The following is an 18940-nucleotide window of genomic DNA, read 5'->3' on the forward strand; positions in this document are numbered from 1 at the left end:
TCTATCCAAAACAGTACTGGAGAATGTCTGCATGTGTGGGGTCACATTTTTTCCTACTGTTAGATACCACCAGTAAGCATTTGAGATAAGAACAATAATTTAATGCTAGCACTCTATGTTGTTCATCATCAGAAAATCTGACTTGTACAGAGAACAGATGGATTTGGAGCAAAGGTGGCTTTTATTTAGCAGGTCTTGGTACTTTTAATTATTCCTATAAATGATTTGCTGTCAGAGTCTGGTTCCTATTAGACAAAGAGATCAAAGTTTTGACAAATCACCTTCAAACAGAACCCCTGAAGGGCGCCTGGGTGGCTCAGTTAGTTAAGTGTTCAACACTTTATTTCAGCTCAGGTCATGATCTCATGGCTCGTGAGATTGAGCCCCACAGTGGGCTCCATGCTGACAGTGTGAAGCCTGCTGGGGATTCTCTCTTTCCTTTCTCTCTGCCCCTACTCCCAGTCATGCGCGCTCTCTCTCTCTCTCTCTCTCTCAAAGTAAATAACATTAAAAAAAAAAACCTGACACATAAAATCATAAACCGGATGGAAGAAATTTTAAGTATTTTATCCTAGGTTATTTTATTTTAATTTTATTTTAGTTCCAAATTTATTATAGATTTGGAGAAAGCAAGATCTATAGATTTGGAATTCATCATTACCAGCAGGTAGATCCTTCTATTGTCCTAGGAAAATAAGGAGAAGCATTTGTGATATACTAGCTAAGGTACAATGTAGAGTACCTTTTACTTTTAAACTTATTTTTAAATGTTTATTTATTTATTTTGAGAGAGAGGGAGTGCACGCACGAGGGCGTGGCAGAGAGAGAGGGAGGGAGAGAATCCCAAGCAGGCTCCATGGTGTCAGTGAAGAGCCTGATGCAGTGCTCAAACTCTAGAACCAAACTGTGAGATCATGACCTGAGCTGAAATTAAGAACGGTATCCTTAACTGACTGAGCCAACAAGGTGCCCCTGGAGTTCCTTTTAATAAAAGACTTCAACGTATCCAGTTAATGAACCACTGTTGTAACAGAGAGTGCATGCTTATTTAATTTGGGGTGAACCTCTCTTTATATATGTTGATGTTTAGTAAACTGTTTTGTGAGAGTATCCAATCTTAGTGTACCTCAATCCTGGCATCTCTCTCCCCAAAGAAAGGAGGATTCTAAGGCATCCTGTCTTGAGTTTTTGAGTTATACAATTGACTAAGAAAATGAAAAACAAATTCTAAAAAGAAAATGTTTTACAAATGTGGGATCTTTACTGTGTGTGTGTGTGTGTGTGTGTGTGTGTGCGCGCGCGCGCGCGCATGGGTGTGGTGTAGATGGGTCAAGTTTCAAGTAAGCCTAGGAATTGTAGCAACACATATGGGAAAAACAGATTTCCCACATTAAAGCAAGTATGTGCTCAGCAACAGCTTTAAGCAGGTAGCTATGTGACCAAGAAAAAGAATTAACGAGACAACTTCTATGGAACAGTCAGGCTATCCTGAGTCCTATGTCAAAGTAAAACTGAATTCAGATCCTGACATCTTACTTGGAAGTAAGTAAATTTCATTGAAACCTGGAATGATGATTTATTCTAATGTTCCCTGAAACCTGGAGTGATTTATTCTAATGTTTATATAGGACAAAGGGCCTGATATAAAGTAAGGGTTGGGGTGCCTGGCTGGCTGAGTCAGTAGAGCATGTGACTCTTGATCTCAGGGTTGTAAGTTCAACCCCCAGGTAGGGTATGGAGCTTACTTTTAAAAAAAGTTCAAAAAATTTAAAAAAAAATTTTGTAAATGTTTATTTAAAAAAAATTTTTTTTTAACGTTTATTTTATTTTTGAGACAGAGAGAGACAGAGCATGAACGGGGGAGGGGCAGAGAGAGAGGGAGACACAGAATTGGAAGCAGGCTCCAGGCTCTGAGCCATCAGCCCAGAGCCCGACGCGGGGCTCGAACTCACAGACTGTGAGATCGTGACCTGAACTGAAGTTGGACGCTTAACCGACTGAGCCACCCAGGCGCCCCTGTAAATGTTTATTTTTGAGAGAGACAGAGTGTGAGTGGGGGAAGGGCAGAAAGAGAGAGAGGGAGACACAGAACGTAAAGCAGGCTCCAGGCTCTGAGCTGTCAGCACAGAGCCCGACACAGGGCTCAAACTCATGAACTGCAAGATCACGACCTGAAGTCAGACGTTTAACCGACTGAGCCACCCAGGTGCCCTCGACCAAAAAAATTTTTTAAAGTAAGAACAAAATCATTCAAAATCTAACTCTAGTTTTTGTAAGAGAGGATCATTAAACAAGGTTTACGCATGGAATTATGAATCCTATGATTAAAAGTTCAGAGAGCTCTTAAGAGTTCAACTCTTCTCACCATCTCCCCACCTACCCTGGGCCACAATATGACCATATCTATAAAAGTCACCCTTTTAGAAAGGCACTTGACCTCTGATTTCATGTAGGATAGCACTTGTAACTTGTTTCACTCGCTGCTGCAGCCCGCATCCAAAGTTAAGGCACCCTTTTCCATAAATGTTTGCAAACAGCTCAACACAGTTGTTACCGTGCGACATGTAATAGCTGTACCTTCTTGCTATTCTTCTAATGATATGATGTCTTAAACTCAACCTTTTACAGTTTTGCATCTGGACCACGATAGTTTGAAACTCTCTCTTTTGAAATGAGGTAGGCTACATAGAACACAATATTACAGACATAACTTTGGGTGGGCACGAAGCACAGTTGACGTGGATTCTACATCTGCACAATATCCCCCATTAGGAAGCCTAAAAGAGTTTGGTGGGTGCCCCCTCCCACCCCCCTGCATCATCATCACTATTGATTCATATTACGCCTGTGCTTAGTGAAATCTCTAGTTATCTCCACTTAATTCCATTGTTAATTGAGGGTTCCCTCACATGGTATTCATCTCATTTACTTTGTTTGCAAAGCTAACTGCTCGGCTTTAGAAGAGCCATCTGTCAGAGAAGTAATCATGCCTGGGAAGCCTATTATTGCCCTGGCTCTGCTCTAGACTTGATTTTTGACCGCAGACCAACTACTTAATGAGCTATTGAATTCTTCTGTTCTTTTTATGTCTATTTTCAGAACGAGAGAATTATACCAAAATTAATTTTTGCACACATAAAACGTTAAGTATATCGTATTTATAAGAGTTGGTTCTTGTCAACATTAACGCTCCATTGTGAGAAAAAATAAACTGCTTCACTGTAAGGAATATATGAATGAAAAGAATTGATAAAATATATAGAAAGGAAATATAACATTACCTTTACATGAAGGGGTTGGAGTCCATCCCGATGCAGTGCATATAGCATCTCCTTTACTACTGTATTCATAACCCTGGTGACATGTATATTGAAATCGTTCGTTTTCCTTGTAAGTTTTCTTCAGAGATACAGCATTTCCATTTGCAATTTCTGGCTTTTGGCAGGAAATTTCTAAATATAAGGGATTAAATTCCAAAATGTTTGTTAAATATTAAAGAGCCATGTCTAAGACATAAAGATACAAGTTTTGTTTCCTTTAGGCAAATCAGACAACGAAACAAAACTTCTATTTTGACATGGATGCTTGAGTAATTTATCTGTTGTTTTTAATTTTGATTTTTGAAATAAGGTAAAATTCTGATTAAACTTCTGTTGCTAGCGGTGCCTGGGTGGCTCAGTTGCTTAAGTAACTGGCTCTTGATTTTGGCTCAGGTTATGATCTCATGGTTCCTGGGATCGTACGTACCCTGTCTGTGGCTTCCTGCTGGCAGTGTAGAACCTTCTTGGGATTCTTTCTCTTTCTTTCTCTGTCCCTCCCTTACTCATGCTTTCTCTCTCTCTCTTTCTATCAAAAATAAATAAATAAATAAATAATATGTTGCTTATTTTATTTGCTTTGAAGATAAATTAGTCCTCTTCAAGTAAATAGTGGCCAGTAATGATACCAACTATATATATATATATATATATATATATATATATAAAATTGGGTATAGATATATAGGCTTATTATGATAAATATTTTCACCGAATGACTTGTAAAAATTATGTATTTTCTAGTTATCGATAATAGAGTCATAATTGGCATAACACTTTGTCAAAGAAGTTAATTTAACCTATTGTCATTATATCTATGAATTACATCTTCTGTTTTTGTGGCTTTACTATCCATCAAAATTTTCTGTCAAGAAAAACCCCAAAACTGGCCATCATATTTGCCCCCTTCTTCTCTCAAACATTTCCCCCTGGATTTATGGCAACAATAACTAATTTCCCAGATACTATTCTCGCACCTCTGTAATCTATTTTCCTGTTTGTAACTTAATGACTGTTTTTCTTGTCCCTTCATTGCTCCGTTGAAGGATTCCACTGAAATCTTCTATTGATTCCCAATTCAGTCTGAATAAAAGCCAAATTCTTCAGCATGATATGGAGCACCTTAGAACCTTGCACTGGCCTATCTTCAAGCCATCACTGACCTACCCCTACTTGCGTCCCACACAACGGCCTCGAAGACATGGAACAGGGGAGCTTCAGGCTCCTGGAAGCCTCACTGCATTTGTACCTTCCTCTCCCTGAACTTCTCCTGACTGATATACTTTTCCCCTCCTCAACTTCGTTGGAAAAAGTCTCATTCTTTCTTCAAAATGTATCTTATGCATTAGTTATTCCAGTAAGGTTTTACTAAGCACAGAAATTTAGGTTTTTTTCAAATTTTATTTATTTTGAGAGAGAGAGTTTGAGAGAGACAGTGAAAGAGAGAGAGAAAGAGAGAGCGTGAGTTGGGGAGGGGCAAAGACAGAGGGAGAGAGAGGATCCCAAGCAGGCTCCACCGTGAGCGTGGAGCTGGATGCCAGGCTGGATCTCATGACTGGGAGATCACAACCTCAGCTAATATTAGGAGTCTGATGTTCAACTGACTGAGCCACTCAGGTGCTCAGAAATTTAGTTTTAAGGAGGAAACCCCATCTGTGAGCCTCTGGGGTATACAGTATTTGCTGTGCTGAATAGAAATATGATTGCCATTACTGACTTGAAGAACTAATATTGTTAGAGAGAATTTTTAAGAACAGAAATGCTTTTCCCTGCATCTCATTAGAGGACAGACTAAACTAAGGAAGTGTGAATTTTAGAAAAAATATTAAAAAAAATAAATATGGCAGATATATCTGCCAAACAAGTATTGGTAAAATGAAGTAGACTGACCATAATGTTTCATTACAAAAGCCCAATCACCATACTGGTCATGATGCACTGGTTAGCAGTATTATAACTAAAGAAATCTTGACTTGCAGTTTACTATAGAATTTTTTTTAAAAAGCAAAAAGTTATTCAGTGAATTCAGTTTAGTTTCACAATATTTCTCTAAACTTACAGTGCAAATATAAAATAGGACCTCATTCTAGAAGTATTATTCAAGAACAGAATGTTATAATGATATATCAGTAGAAATACATAATGACTTTTTGATCTTAAAAATTAAAAGAAAGCCTGTTCTGTAGGCCAATATTAAATCTTGCAGCAGATGGGGCGCCTGGGTGGCGCAGTCGGTTAAGCGTCCGACTTCAGCCAGGTCACGATCTCGCGGTCCGTGAGTTCGAGCCCCGCGTCAGGCTCTGGGCTGATGGCTCGGAGCCTGGAGCCTGTTTCCAATTCTGTGTCTCCCTCTCTCTCTGCCCCTCCCCCGTTTATGCTCTGTCTCTCTCTGTCCCAAAAAAATAAATAAAAAAAAAAAAAAAAAAAAATCTTGCAGCAGAAATGGTTAGTATTCTATTTGAGCATGAAAGTCCATTACATTTTAATTATGGATAAGACCATGGAATTTGGTTTCAGATAACCTAGGTTTGAATCTTAACTCCACCGTTATGCCATCATAACCTTGGTCATGAGATGTAAGTTTTTTGCCGCACAATGTCCTCAGTTATAAAATAGAGGTGAAAACAGTGCATAAATCACAGTCATTTTGAAGGTAAAATGGAATGTAAAGAACTTAGATCAATTACTGACAAATAGTAAGTGCCCAATAAATGTTAGTTTTAATGTTATTAGTATAATTAGTATTATTCTATGCATAATATTTAAAAGTGCAAATTTTCATGAGAAAAACTAAAACTGTCCGATCCCATGAACAGTAAATGTATCTTACCCACACATTTTGGGCTTTCTCCACTCCAAACACCATTCGTTGAGCAACGTATTTCTGCAGGCCCAACAAGCATGAAGCCTGAATTGCACACAAACCGTACTACTTGTCCAAAAGTATATTCCTTGTCTAGTTCCAATGCGCTACTGGTCAATCTCCCATTCTCTGGATGTGTCACTGGTAAACACTTAACAACTGAAAAAAATAAACATAACTTTTCCTGATAGAATTTGACAACTTTATTATGAAAAATATGTATATATACACATACAGGTATAAAGTCACTAACAAAGAAAGATTGGGGGAATTACTTAAATTTTTTAAAGAAGCATTTGATAAACCTGTTTGTTGGATATAAAGGCTTATAAATTAAAAAAAAAACATCAATAAGCTTATCTCTGATTATTTTCTATGAGAGCGGACAAAGAAAAAATTATTTCTTTGAATGTCAGTTTACATTTTTTTTTTTTAACGTTTATTTATTTTTGGGACAGAGAGAGACAGAGCATGAACGGGGGAGGGGCAGAGAGAGAGGGAGACACAGAATCGGAAACAGGCTCCAGGCTCTGAGCCATCAGCCCAGAGCCTGACGCGGGGCTCGAACTCACGACCGCGAGATCGTGACCTGGCTGAAGTCGGACGCTTAACCGACTGCGCCACCCAGGCGCCCCAAAGTTTACATTTTTATAGTAACAAATAAATGTTCCTTAAATAATTGAAAAATATAAAGCTTGAGATAATTAGATGAATTTTTTCACTTAAGCCCTAGGATAATATAACACTGTATTCCTAAAAGGTATAAATGCAAACTTTCTGATACTATTTCTTTAAATAGATAAACAGTCCTCAATTTTCCTTCCTCTTCCACATCAGTGCTCAAAATAATCTGAGTATTCCTTTTGATTTTACTTAATATTTTCCAATACCTTGTAGGTTATGGCATTTAAACTTTATTTTAGAGTAGAATCATCCAGGATGCTCATTAAGATGGAAATTCTATGGCTATCTACCTGCGCTATTACCTGAGATACTGATTTAATAGGTTTTTAGTAACCCAAAATTTCAGCATTAAACAAGCACCTCAGGTGATTTCAGTGTAGATGTTCCTTAAAACATTTAGATCTTTCCTCTCATTTCCGTAAGTTCTCTTCTTTAGGTAACAGGACTTTTGAGTGATCACATTCCCACTCGCCCTCCTCCTCCTCCTCCTCCTCCTTCATCCTCCTGGTCCTCCCTCCCTCCCCCTTTTCCTCATTCCCTCCCTCCTTCCCCCTCTCTCTCCCTCTCTATTTACTTCTCACCATGGAACTAAGAAAGACTACTCTGATTCATCTATTTCCATGATGACTAGAGAGATTGGCATTACTAGCCCAAAATTTAGAAACAGGATCTACATTTTTCTCATTCTGACTCTTGGTTTTATGGATCAGTAAGAAAAGTAGAGCTCTTCCTTACTTCCTGCCTCTTTTCAGTAAGACTAAGACCACAGGAAAACCTCCTTTGCCATGCAACGGGGAGAGATAACTGAATCATGGTCTCCATTTCAGCTGTTATTGACAATCTCTGCATTTGGGTGGATATTGATTGAGTATGTATTCATTAGTAAAGCTGAAATTCTGATCCTTGTGCTATTTCTAGTGTTTAGAATCCAAAAGGAAAGGAAAATAGGTTTTAGATTTCCTAATCTCTAATACTTTGAATACAGTAGATCAGATGAAACTGCACTCACATTTGGTTAATGAAACACAAAACAGGGGGGGCGCCTGGGTGGCGCAGTCGGTTAAACGTCCGACTTCAGCCAGGTCACGATCTTGTGGTCCGTGAGTTCGAGCCCTGCGTCAGGCTCTGGGCTGATGGCTCAGAGCCTGGAGCCTGTTTCCGATTCTGTGTCTCCCTCTCTCTCTGCCCCTCCCCCGTTCATGCTCTGTCTCTCTCTGTCCCAAAATAAATAAATAAATGTTGAAAAAAAAAGAAAATTAAAAAAAAAAAGAAACACAAAATAGTGTAGTAATAAAAAGCTTAGATATCCATTCCAAACTATATTAGAAGCCATAAAAATACTTTGAATCAAAAATATGTAATTACAAACTTTAAGGATGTTTCAATGTAAGATATCTCAAAAAATCTTAGATATTTTAAATATTTGAATATATTTGTAAATCAATTTTACATATACCTTCACATATAGGAGTATCATTGGTCCATCCATCAGATTCACACTCACGGAAATTAATCGTACCTAGCATCTGATACCTAAAAACCAAAAATGACAGAATGGTGAGCTAATTTATTATATGCATTTATATGAAATTTTAAGTTTGATACATTCTGAATGTCCAGGAACTCCATTTCAGAGAAAATTAACAGCATATACATTTCTTTCCTCCTTCCCTTCCCTCTTCTTTCCTTCCTTCCTTTTTTCCCTCCATCCTTACTCCCTTCCTTCCCTCTTTCTTTTCCTTTTCATTCTTTCTTTCTATTCTTCCTTTTCTTATTCTCAAATTTCTTTCTTTCTTTTTTATTTAACTTGTTTGGGTTTTTTTGTATCTGTATGAGATGAAGAAATTTTTTTAAGTTTATTTATTGAGAGAGAGAGAGAGAGCAGGAGTAAGGGACAGGCAGAGAGAAAGAGACAGAATCCCAAGCAGGCACTGTTTTGTCAGTACAAAGCCCAATGTGGGCCTCGATCTCATGAACTGTGAAATCACGACCGATGCCAAAATCAAGAGTGGGACGCTTAATCGACTAAGCCACCCAGATGCCACTTTCTATTGTTCTTAAACTTCCTTACTACTTAAGAAAGGCTCTCAGGCAGAGTTAACACAGTGGAGAAGTAGGGGGACCCGAAGTTCCCTTGTCCCTCAAACACAGCAGTATTTAGCCCAGAAGATTTGGAATTCCAGGAATCTGGGCTAAAGAGCAACAGAAACATCTCCAGGGGCCCACGGGGACAACCTGACGTGCCATAGGTTCATGATTGCCAATTGGGAGAGATAAAATGGGTGGTGGTGTAGGCACAGAAGGGAGGGATCCCCTTCTGTGGAGAGACAAAAGGAAGAGAAAGAGAGGCTGTGGAAGTGTAGGATTGTATTTGGAGAAGAGAAAAACCACAGACTGGGGAACAGAATAAACGGAGAGAGAACCAATTTCTAGCTCATTCCAGGGTTGTAGGGCTTCCTCCAGACTGGGGCCTGCTGCCCTATATGCATGCCTGGGTAGGAGGGGAGCCAGCCCTGGGCTCAGTAGCACACTCAAAGCTGCAGTCAGAGAGCAGTTCCCCAAACTTGAGGACTGTGGGAAGAAGGCACAAGACACTCCAAGGACAAAAGACCCTGCAGGCACCTGCCAGCCAGAGGCCCTTTGTCGGCTGTCAGGGCAGACTGGCACTACCCCAGAACTGAGACTCCAGGGTGGGATCCTTTAAGACATCGGGGTTTGAATCCCAGCCAAGTGCTTGGGAGACAAAAGAGACTGGAGCGTGACAAAAAGGCCTGTTTGCACCTGCACAGTACTGTGAGGATGGCCTGAACAGAGTGGTTTGGGACACCCGCTCTGGAGAGGAGAGACTGGTGTGTCGCCATTTTTCTCCCCATCACCAACAAGCTGGGGTTTCAGAGAACAATGGACCACAGTGGAGGCGGGAACTGCCTACAACAAACCACAGCCCTCTGCGCCTGGTAACTGCATATCTAACAGAGCAAGATTGACACTGACCAAACCAAACAGCACCTCCTCCAGACCAGTGCAGCCACTGGTTGGTCCAGTGGTTTTGCATTTTTCTGAATTGATTCTTGTTCAATTCCTATTTTGTGTGTACGTGTGTGTGTGTGTGTGTGTGTGTGTGTGTGTGTGTATTTTTTTCTTCCTCTTATTTCTTCCCTTCTCTTTTGGTTACTTTGGTTGTTGGTTGTTTAAGCAGACTTTTTAATCTAGTCTTTTTACACCTGTTCTGTACCTCCTTCCTCTTCATTTTCCTCTCCTTCTCTCTAGATTAAGCCATATCGTTTCTCTGATTCTCTAACTGGTCAATTATTTTTTTTCTTTTTTCCCCTACCTTGTCATTTCTCTCTTTCTATGCGATAAGACTTCTTTTGCCACCACCCCCATTTAAAAAACTTTTTTCCAGGGTTACTTAAATGAATGTATCAAAGCACACCTGGTGGAAGATCCAAACCACAACTACAAGGAAGGAGACACAGCAACCACAGTCACAACAACAAGAGAGAGCATGCAACACATTCCAAAAACACCTCCTGAACAGTCAGGCCTGGGACAGTTTATGACCCCTTTTTAATATGGTAGTGCTCATAGGTGCAGGACACATAACAAGCTATTAAAACACATAAAGGACAGAAAACTAGCCAAAATTATGAAATGGAAGAATTCTCCTCAAAAGAAATTCCAGGAAGAAGTGATAGCTAGAGAATTGCTCAAAACATATATAAACAATATACTTGATCAAGACTTTAGAATAATAGTCATAAAATTAATAGCTGGCCTTGAAAAAAGCATAGAAGACATAAGGGAATCTATTCCTGCAGACATCAAGGAACTAAGAAATAGTCATGATGAATTAAGAAATGTTGTAAATGAGGTACAAAATAATATAGATGCAGTGACAGCAATGGTGGAGGAAGCAGAGGGGGAGAATAAGTGAAACAGAAGAGAAAATTATGGAACATGATGAAACTGAGAAAAATAGAGATAAGAAAATACTAGACCATGAGGGGAGAATTAGAGACCTAAGTGATTCAATGAAATAATATCCGTATGATATGAGTTCCAGAAGAAGAGAGAGAGAAAAGGGAAGAAAGTTTATTTGAACAAATTATAGCTGAGAACTTCCCTAATCTGGGGAGGAAAACAGGCATCCAAGTCCAAGAGGCACAGAGAACTCCCCTCAAAATCAACAAAAGCAGGTCAACACCATGACATATCATAGTGAAACTGGCAAAATACAAAGATAAAGAGAGAATTCTGAACACCACTAGGGACAAACGGGCCTTAACCTACAAGGATAGACAAATAAGGGTATTTGCAGCCTGTCCAATGAAACTTGGCAGGCCAGGAGGGAGTGGCAGGAATTAGTCAAGGCGTTGAATAGTAAATATATGCAGAGAATCCTTTATCCGGTAAGGCTGTCATTCAGAACAGAAGGAGAGATAAAGGCTTTTCCAGACAAACAAAAACTAAAAGAGCTGATGACCACTAAACCAGCATTGCAAGAGTTCCTAAGGGGGACTCTCTGAGTGGAAAGCAGCAAAGACTACAAAGGACAAGAGAACATCACCACAAGCATGAAACCTACAGCTAACACAATGACACTAAATCCTTATCTTTCAATAATCACTCTGAATGTAAATGGATTAAATGCCCCAATCAATAGACAAAGGGTATCAGAATGGATCAAAAAACACGATCCATCTATATGTTGCCTACAGAAGACTCATTTAGACCTGAGGACAGCTGCAGATTGAAAGTGAGGGGATGGAAAACCATCTGTCATACTACTGGAAGAAAAAAGACAGCTGGAGTAGCCATACTTATATCAGACAAACTAGATTTTAAACTAAGTCCATAACAAGAGATGAAGAAGGGCATTATATCATAATTAAGGGGTCTATCCATCAAGAAGAGCTAATAATTGTAAATGTTTCTGCCCCTAACTTGAAAGGACCCAAATATATAAATCAATTAGTCACAAATATAAGCAATCTTAATTGATAAGAATACGGTAATTTCAGGGGACTTTAATACTCCACTTACAATAATGGACAGATCATCTAGGCAGAAAATCAATAAAGAAACAATGGAGTTGAATAATACACTAGACCAGATGGACTTGACAGATATATTCAGAGTTTTTCATCGAAAAGCAGCAAGATACTCATTCTTCTTGAATGCACATAGAACATTCTTCAAGATCACATATTGGGTCACAAAATGGCCCTCCATAAATATAAAAGAACTGAGATCATACCATGCATATTTTTAGATTACAATGCTATAAAACTTGAAATTAACCACAAGAAAAAATATGGAAAGCCTCTAAATGCATGGAGGTTAAAGAACATCCTACTTAAGAATGAATGGGTCAACTAGGCAATTAAAGAAGAAATTTAAAAATATATGGAAGCAAATGAAAATGAAAACACAATAGTCCAAACCCTTTGGGATGCAACAAAGGCAGTCATAAGAGGAAAATACATTGCAATCCAGGCCTATCTCAAGAAACAAGCAAACAAAATTCCAAATATAAAATGTAACTGCATACCTAAAGGAACTAGAAGCAGAACAGTACAGAAACCCCAAATCCAGCAGAAGAGAGATAATAGAGATCAGAGCAGAAATAAACAATATAGAATCCAAAAAAACAAAAAAAAAAAAAAACAAAAAAACAGCAGAAGAGATCAATGAATCTAAGTGCTGGTTTTTTGAAAGAATAAACAAAATTGATGAACCCCTAGCCAACTTCTCAAAAAAAAAAAAAGAGAGAGAGAGAGAGAGAAACTAAAGAGATACAACCACGAATGAAAGAGATCACACCACAGAAATACAAACAATTATTAGCTAATACTATGAAAAATTATATGCCAACAAACTGGACAACCTGGAAGAAATGGGCAAATTCCTAGACACCCATACACTACCAAAACTCAAATGGGAAGAAACAGAAAATTTGAAAGGACCCATGACCAGTGAAGAAATTGTAACAGTTATCAAAAATTTCCCAACAAATAAGAGTCCTGGGTCAGATGACTTCACAGGGGAACTCTACCAGACATTTGAAGCAGAGTTAATACCTATCCTTCTCAAGCTGTTCCAAAAAATACAAATGGAAGGAAAGCTTCCAGACTCATTCTATGAAGCCAGCATTACCCTGATTCCCAAAAAAGACAGAGACCCCACTAAAAGGAGAATTACAGGCCAACATCCCTGTTGAACATGGATGCAAAAATTCTCATCAAGATACTAGCAAATCGAATTCAACAGTACAGTAAAAGAATTATTCACCATCATCAAGTGGGATTCATTCCTGGGCTGCAGGGCTGGTTCAATATTCGCAAATCAATCAGTGTGATTCATCACATTAATAGAAGAAAGGATAAGAACCATATGATCCTGTCAATAGATGCAGAAAAAAAAAGCAATGGACAAAATACAGCATCTTTCTTAACAAAAATCCTCAAGAAAGTTGGGATAGAAGGAACATACCTCAATGTCATAAAAACCATACAAAATGCCCACAGCTAATATCATCTTCAATAGGGAAAAACTCAGAGCTTTTCCCCTGAGATCAGGAACACAACATGGATGTCCACTCTCACCACTACTATTTAACATAGTAGTGGAAGTCCTAGCCTCTGCCATCAGACCACAAAATGAAATAAAAGGCACCCAAATTGGCAAAGAAGCCTAATTTTTATTTGTTGCACATGACATGACACTTTACACGGAAAACCTAAAAGACTCCACTAAAAAACTGCTAGAACTGATACATGGAGTCAGCAAAGTCTCAGGAAATAAAATCAATGTACAGAAATTGGTTGCATTTCTATACACTGATACTGAAGCAACAGAGAAATCAAGAAATCAATCCCATTTACAATTGCACCACAAACCATAAAATACCTAGGAATAAACCTAACCAAAGATGTCAAAGATCTGTATGCTGAAAACTACAGAAAGCTTAAGAAAGAAATTGAAGAAGACACAAAGAAATAGAAAAATATTCTATGCTCATAAACTAGAAGAACAAATATTGTTAAAATGTCAATATCACCCAAAATAATCTACACATTCAATGCAATCCCAATCAAAATTGCACTGGTATTCTTCTCAGAGCTAAAGAAAACATCCTAAAATTTGTATGGAACCACAAGAGACCCCAAATAGCCAAAGTAATGTTGCAAAAGAAAACCAAAGCCAGAGACATCACAATTCTGGACGTTAGTCTCTACTACAAAGCTACAAGACAGTATGGTATTGGCACAAAACAGACACATAGAGCAATGGAATAAAATATAGAATCCAGAATTGGACCCACAAATGTATGGCCAACTAACTTTTGGCAAAGCAGGAAAGAGTATCCAATGGAAAAAAGACGTTCTCTTTAACAAATGGTGCTGGGAGAAGTGGACAGCAACATGCAGAAAAATTAAACGGGACCACCTTCTTACACAAAATAAACTCAAAATGGATGAAATACCTAAATGTGAGACAGAAAGCCATCAAAATCCTAGAGGAGAAAACAGGCAACAATCTCTTTGACCTCAGCCACAGCAACTTCTTACTCGACACATCTCCGAAGGCAAGGTAAATAAAAGCAAAAATGAACTAGTAGGACCTCATCAAAATAAAAAGCTTCTGCATTGCAAAGGAAACAATCAACAAAACTAAAAGGCAATGGACAAAATGGGAGAAGATATTTGCAAATGACATATTGGATAAATGGTTAGTATCCAAAATCTATAAAGAACTTACAAACTCAACACCTGAAAAACAAATAATCCAGTGGAGAAATGGGCAGAAGACATGAATAGATACCTTTCCAAAAAAGACATCCAGATGGCCAACAGACACATGAAAAGATGCTCAACATCACTCATAATCAGGGAAATACAAATCAAAACCACATTGGGATACTACCTCACACATGTCAGAGTGGCTAAAATTAACAACTCAAGAAGCAACAGATGTTGGCAAAGATGTGGAGAAGAGGGAACCCTCTTGCATCGTTAGTGGGAATGCAAACTGGTGTAGCCACTCTGGAAAACAGCATGGAGTTTCCTCAAAAAATTTAAAATAGAATTATCCTAGGACCCAGCAATAGCACTACTCAAAATTTATCCAAATGATACAGGAGTGCTGATTCGAAGGGGCACATGTACCCTAATGTCTACAGCAGCACTTTCAACAACAGCCAAATTATGGGAAGAGCCCAAATGTCCATCGACTGATGAATGGATAAAGAAGATGTGGTTTATATATACAATGGAATACTATTTGGCAACAAGAAGGAATGAAATCGTACCATTTGCAGCAATGTGGATGGAACTGGAGGGTATTATGCTAAGTGAAATAAGTCAGTCAGTGAAATACAGATATATGTTTTCACTCATGTGGAACTTGAGAAACTTAACAAAAGACCATGGGGGAAGGGAAGGGAAAAAAAGTTTCAAATACAGAGGGAGGCAAACCATAAAGAGATTCTTAAATACAAAGAACTGAGGGTTGATGGAGGGGTGCAGGGGAGAGGGGAAAATGGGTCATGGGCACTGAGGGGTGATGGCTATTGAGAGGTGATGGACATTGAGAAGTAAAAATGGGTGATGGGCACTTGTTGGGATGAGCACTGAGTGTTGTATGTAAGTGATGAAACATGGGAATCTACCCCCGAAGCCAAGAGCACACTGTATATACTGTATGTTAGCTAATTTGACAATAAGTTATATTAAAAAAAAAAAAGGCCCTCAAGTCTTCAGGCACATGGACTAATCATTATCCTTGGTTTATGACAGAAACTCATTATAATTTTGTGCACAATATCCTCTTATTTTATCACTGAGTTAGTCAATTACACTTAACACTGTTATAACCTCCTTGAACTACCACCAAAATGAAAACCCAAAAAAACATGATAGTAAGCAAGAGCTAACAATATGTTCCACTTCCTCCACTCTTGTTCCATACTCCTATCGTCCACAATTATGATATCTTTGGAACATTGGGGCTCATTACATAATCAAGAATAGTACTAGACAAAATTTCTTAGCATGTTTATTTTGAACACTTGTCTTCATCTTCCCATTTCCATCCTAGGCATTTTTTACAGTGTGGTCATCGAGTCAGATTTCCTTATAAAATTCATTCATTCAAAGTCAAATTTATCTAACTGTGGTAACACATCAAGCCCATCCTTAAAATCTAAAATTCTCTAGTTGGATGAAAGTTTCTTAGGGCAGATGCAAAATGTATAATCATTACCAGAGGCTTTAGAGCAAAGCAAAGCATCCTTCTTAGTATTACAGTGGACAGCAAGAAGCAGAAAGCTTTTTCTCGAAATATAAGTAATGGGCAGCATTTTGATAACCACAAGAGAGATAATTTTGAGAATGGGCCTTTCATTAACACCTAAATAATTGTACATAAACGTTTCCTTCATCTGCAAATAAGGATTGCTTCACCCATTACACAAGTAAAAAAACCCACAAGCTTTCTCCCTCAAAAATTACTTTGTCTTCCTTTGAATGTTACTGTTTCTTCCTAATTCTGTAAAGGAAGAAAACATTTTAAATGAGGGTCACAGAACTTGAAGTCAAACATTTATCTATGTCTCTGTCATATAAAGAAACAAAATAATTGGTGATTTATTTTCCTTCTTTGTCTCCTCTACTGGTACCCTGTTCCAGCACAGAAAGTACATTTCCTGGTTAACATTTTCCATCTACACCAGAAACCCACCCGTTCCCCCAAAGTTGTTTTAGGGATTCTGCCAAATTCTACACAAAACCGCTTATGGCCCATATACATAGGGAAAGGGGGAAGAAAAAGAGATTGTCCAAATGTTGGTACTTGGGGAAAAGTAATAGCTCATGTATCTGCAACCCCAGCTGGGCAAAATAGCAGAAAAAAGGTGGATGGGAACAAGGGATCAAAAAAGGTTGGTTGACTAGCAGAAGCGATGGGTGTAGTAAGCCCATTCTACATTGATTCAACAACTGGGTCAAAAGGTACATCCCCTCAGGTAGGTAAAACAATCTAAAAATTTTAAAATAGCGTAAAATATTGATGTTTGCTGATCTTCCATGGTCCAAGGACTTTTATTTCACTGATGAGTATCTAGTCCTTGGTGGAGATCCAAGCTGAGTGGCAGATAGTTACTTTTTACAGAATCTTTAACAGAGTTTGCCCAGAACTTATACAAGATGAAAGAAGCAAAGATGAATTAAAGTGCAGCCAAGATCAGAGGTTAAGTATGTCGCTAATTTTTACCGAATTATAAATATTTACTTATTACTGAGATTTAGGGAATCTACTGGATGAAGTCTATGAGTTTTGATCCCTTTTGCCAGGTCCAATATGGAAACTAAAGGGGTCAGACAAGCCTGTATTGACAGGGATATTACAGAGGTGAACAGTGAGGTAACTGGAAAGTTTAAGCTCAGATGGTCTTCATCTATTTGGTCATGTATAACAAAGCCAGCAGCAATGATTGAAAGTTGGGCTAAAAATGTCTTTGAAAAATCTCAGTGGCCAAAGAGAGCCTAAAATCATAAGAACTAAGACTTATTGGGTGCCTACAATATCCCACAAACTCTTTGAAGGGCTTCAGTGTGTCTTATTTATGTTTTCCACCAATCCTATGATGCACCTGCTGTGTTTTTACTTTCTGTTCTTTTTAGAGACAGAGTGTGTGTACAAGCTAGGGAGTGGGACAGAGGGAGAGAGAGAAAATCCCAAACAGGCTCCATGCTCAGTGCAGAGCCTGATGTAGGGCTCAATCCCATGACCCTGGGATCATGACCTGAGCTGAAATGTAGAGTTGGAGGCCCAACTGACTGAGGCACTCAGGCATCCCATGTTTCTACTTTTATAATTGAGGAAATGGGAGTGAAGAGCTATTAGAATGATACATACAGTTATTAAGTGGTGGAGTTTTGGGATGCAGGCTTATTCCAAAGTCTAACCTTTAAAATATTACATTGATCCTATTTATATTTATGTAGCATAAACTTGTAATGATACTGGTTTTCCCATGTATGAAACTTTCTTCAAAACAATATGTAGACCTAGATGGGCATACCAGGAATAAAGAACCCTGAAGAGGTATCACAGTGTTAAGATCAGCCATGAAAATCCAATAGGAGATTAGAGAACAGACTCTATGATTATGAAGGTAGTAGCATTTTTGGTCCATTTGATAAGAACAATTTACAGACCATGGAAACTTAAACAATGGTAGTTATTATTGCTTTGGTATAAAATATTTGTTTCTCCTAAATTTTATAAGCTTTTATCAAAGAGATGCCATGTAATCTGATTTTGTTGCCATTCTCACTGTCCCTGACATATTGAACTCCCTCCAATATACTCTGTACATAATAGAATATAGTCAGGAATTTTTGGAATAAACCCTTATTTATATATATACTATTTTCCAACCCTCCTCGAACTACACTCTCCAAGAGTAATTATAACTCATTTAAAATTTTCAATGTTGAGGAGATAATATGGTATCCAAATATAATCATTTCCATTATACATTAATTTTTCAGGCTTCTTGTATGGTACTTATAAAAATGCTCATAGAAAAATAAAATAATTGGGGTGCCTTGGGTGGCTGCCAGTTAGGTGTTCAACTTCATTCAGATCAGGACATGATCTCATGGTTTGTGGGTTCAAGCCCCACATTGGGCTCTGTGTTGGCAGCTCAGAGCCTAGAGCCTGCTTTGGATTCTGTGTGTGTGTCTCTCTCTCTCTCTGCCCTTCCCTCTGTGTCTCTCTTTGTCTCTCAAAAAAATAAAATAAAACATTAAAAATTGAAAAAAAAGAAAAATAACGTGACCTTAAAAATACTAATCAGTACAGTCCCTATCTACAATCTAAATTATAATTGTCTCAATTTTTTTATATTGACTACATACCCCTCATTACATGTGTAAACAACCTTGGCTCCATATTCAAATTCATTTCCTCTTGCAAGATGAAAGGAACCAAAAGGAGTATCTCCAGGATGTCCACAGGGCCTTTCTAAAATGATCAAAAGAATATAATATCATTATGTAACACAGGG

The 18940-nt window shown here is 38.2% G+C and overlaps 1 protein-coding gene across 2 annotated transcripts in view; it reads right to left on the reverse strand.

Moving 5' to 3' along the window:
• Positions 1–18940, reverse strand: part of LOC122476088 (complement factor H-like) — a 98248-nt gene that overhangs the window by 66288 nt on the left and 13020 nt on the right. The window contains exons 3-6 of one of the 2 annotated variants that reach the window (XM_043568362.1): positions 18792–18897; positions 8321–8397; positions 6148–6339; positions 3282–3452 (exon numbers count right to left, since the gene is read on the reverse strand). In XM_043568362.1, the coding sequence (XP_043424297.1) occupies positions 3282–3452; positions 6148–6339; positions 8321–8397; positions 18792–18897 (546 nt within the window). The remainder of the gene's footprint in view (positions 1–3281; positions 3453–6147; positions 6340–8320; positions 8398–18791; positions 18898–18940) is intronic. The other variant, XM_043568363.1, reaches the window with a different exon arrangement.

This window comes from Prionailurus bengalensis, chromosome E4 (assembly GCF_016509475.1).
Source record: "Prionailurus bengalensis isolate Pbe53 chromosome E4, Fcat_Pben_1.1_paternal_pri, whole genome shotgun sequence".
Classification (NCBI taxonomy): Eukaryota; Metazoa; Chordata; class Mammalia; order Carnivora; family Felidae; genus Prionailurus; species Prionailurus bengalensis.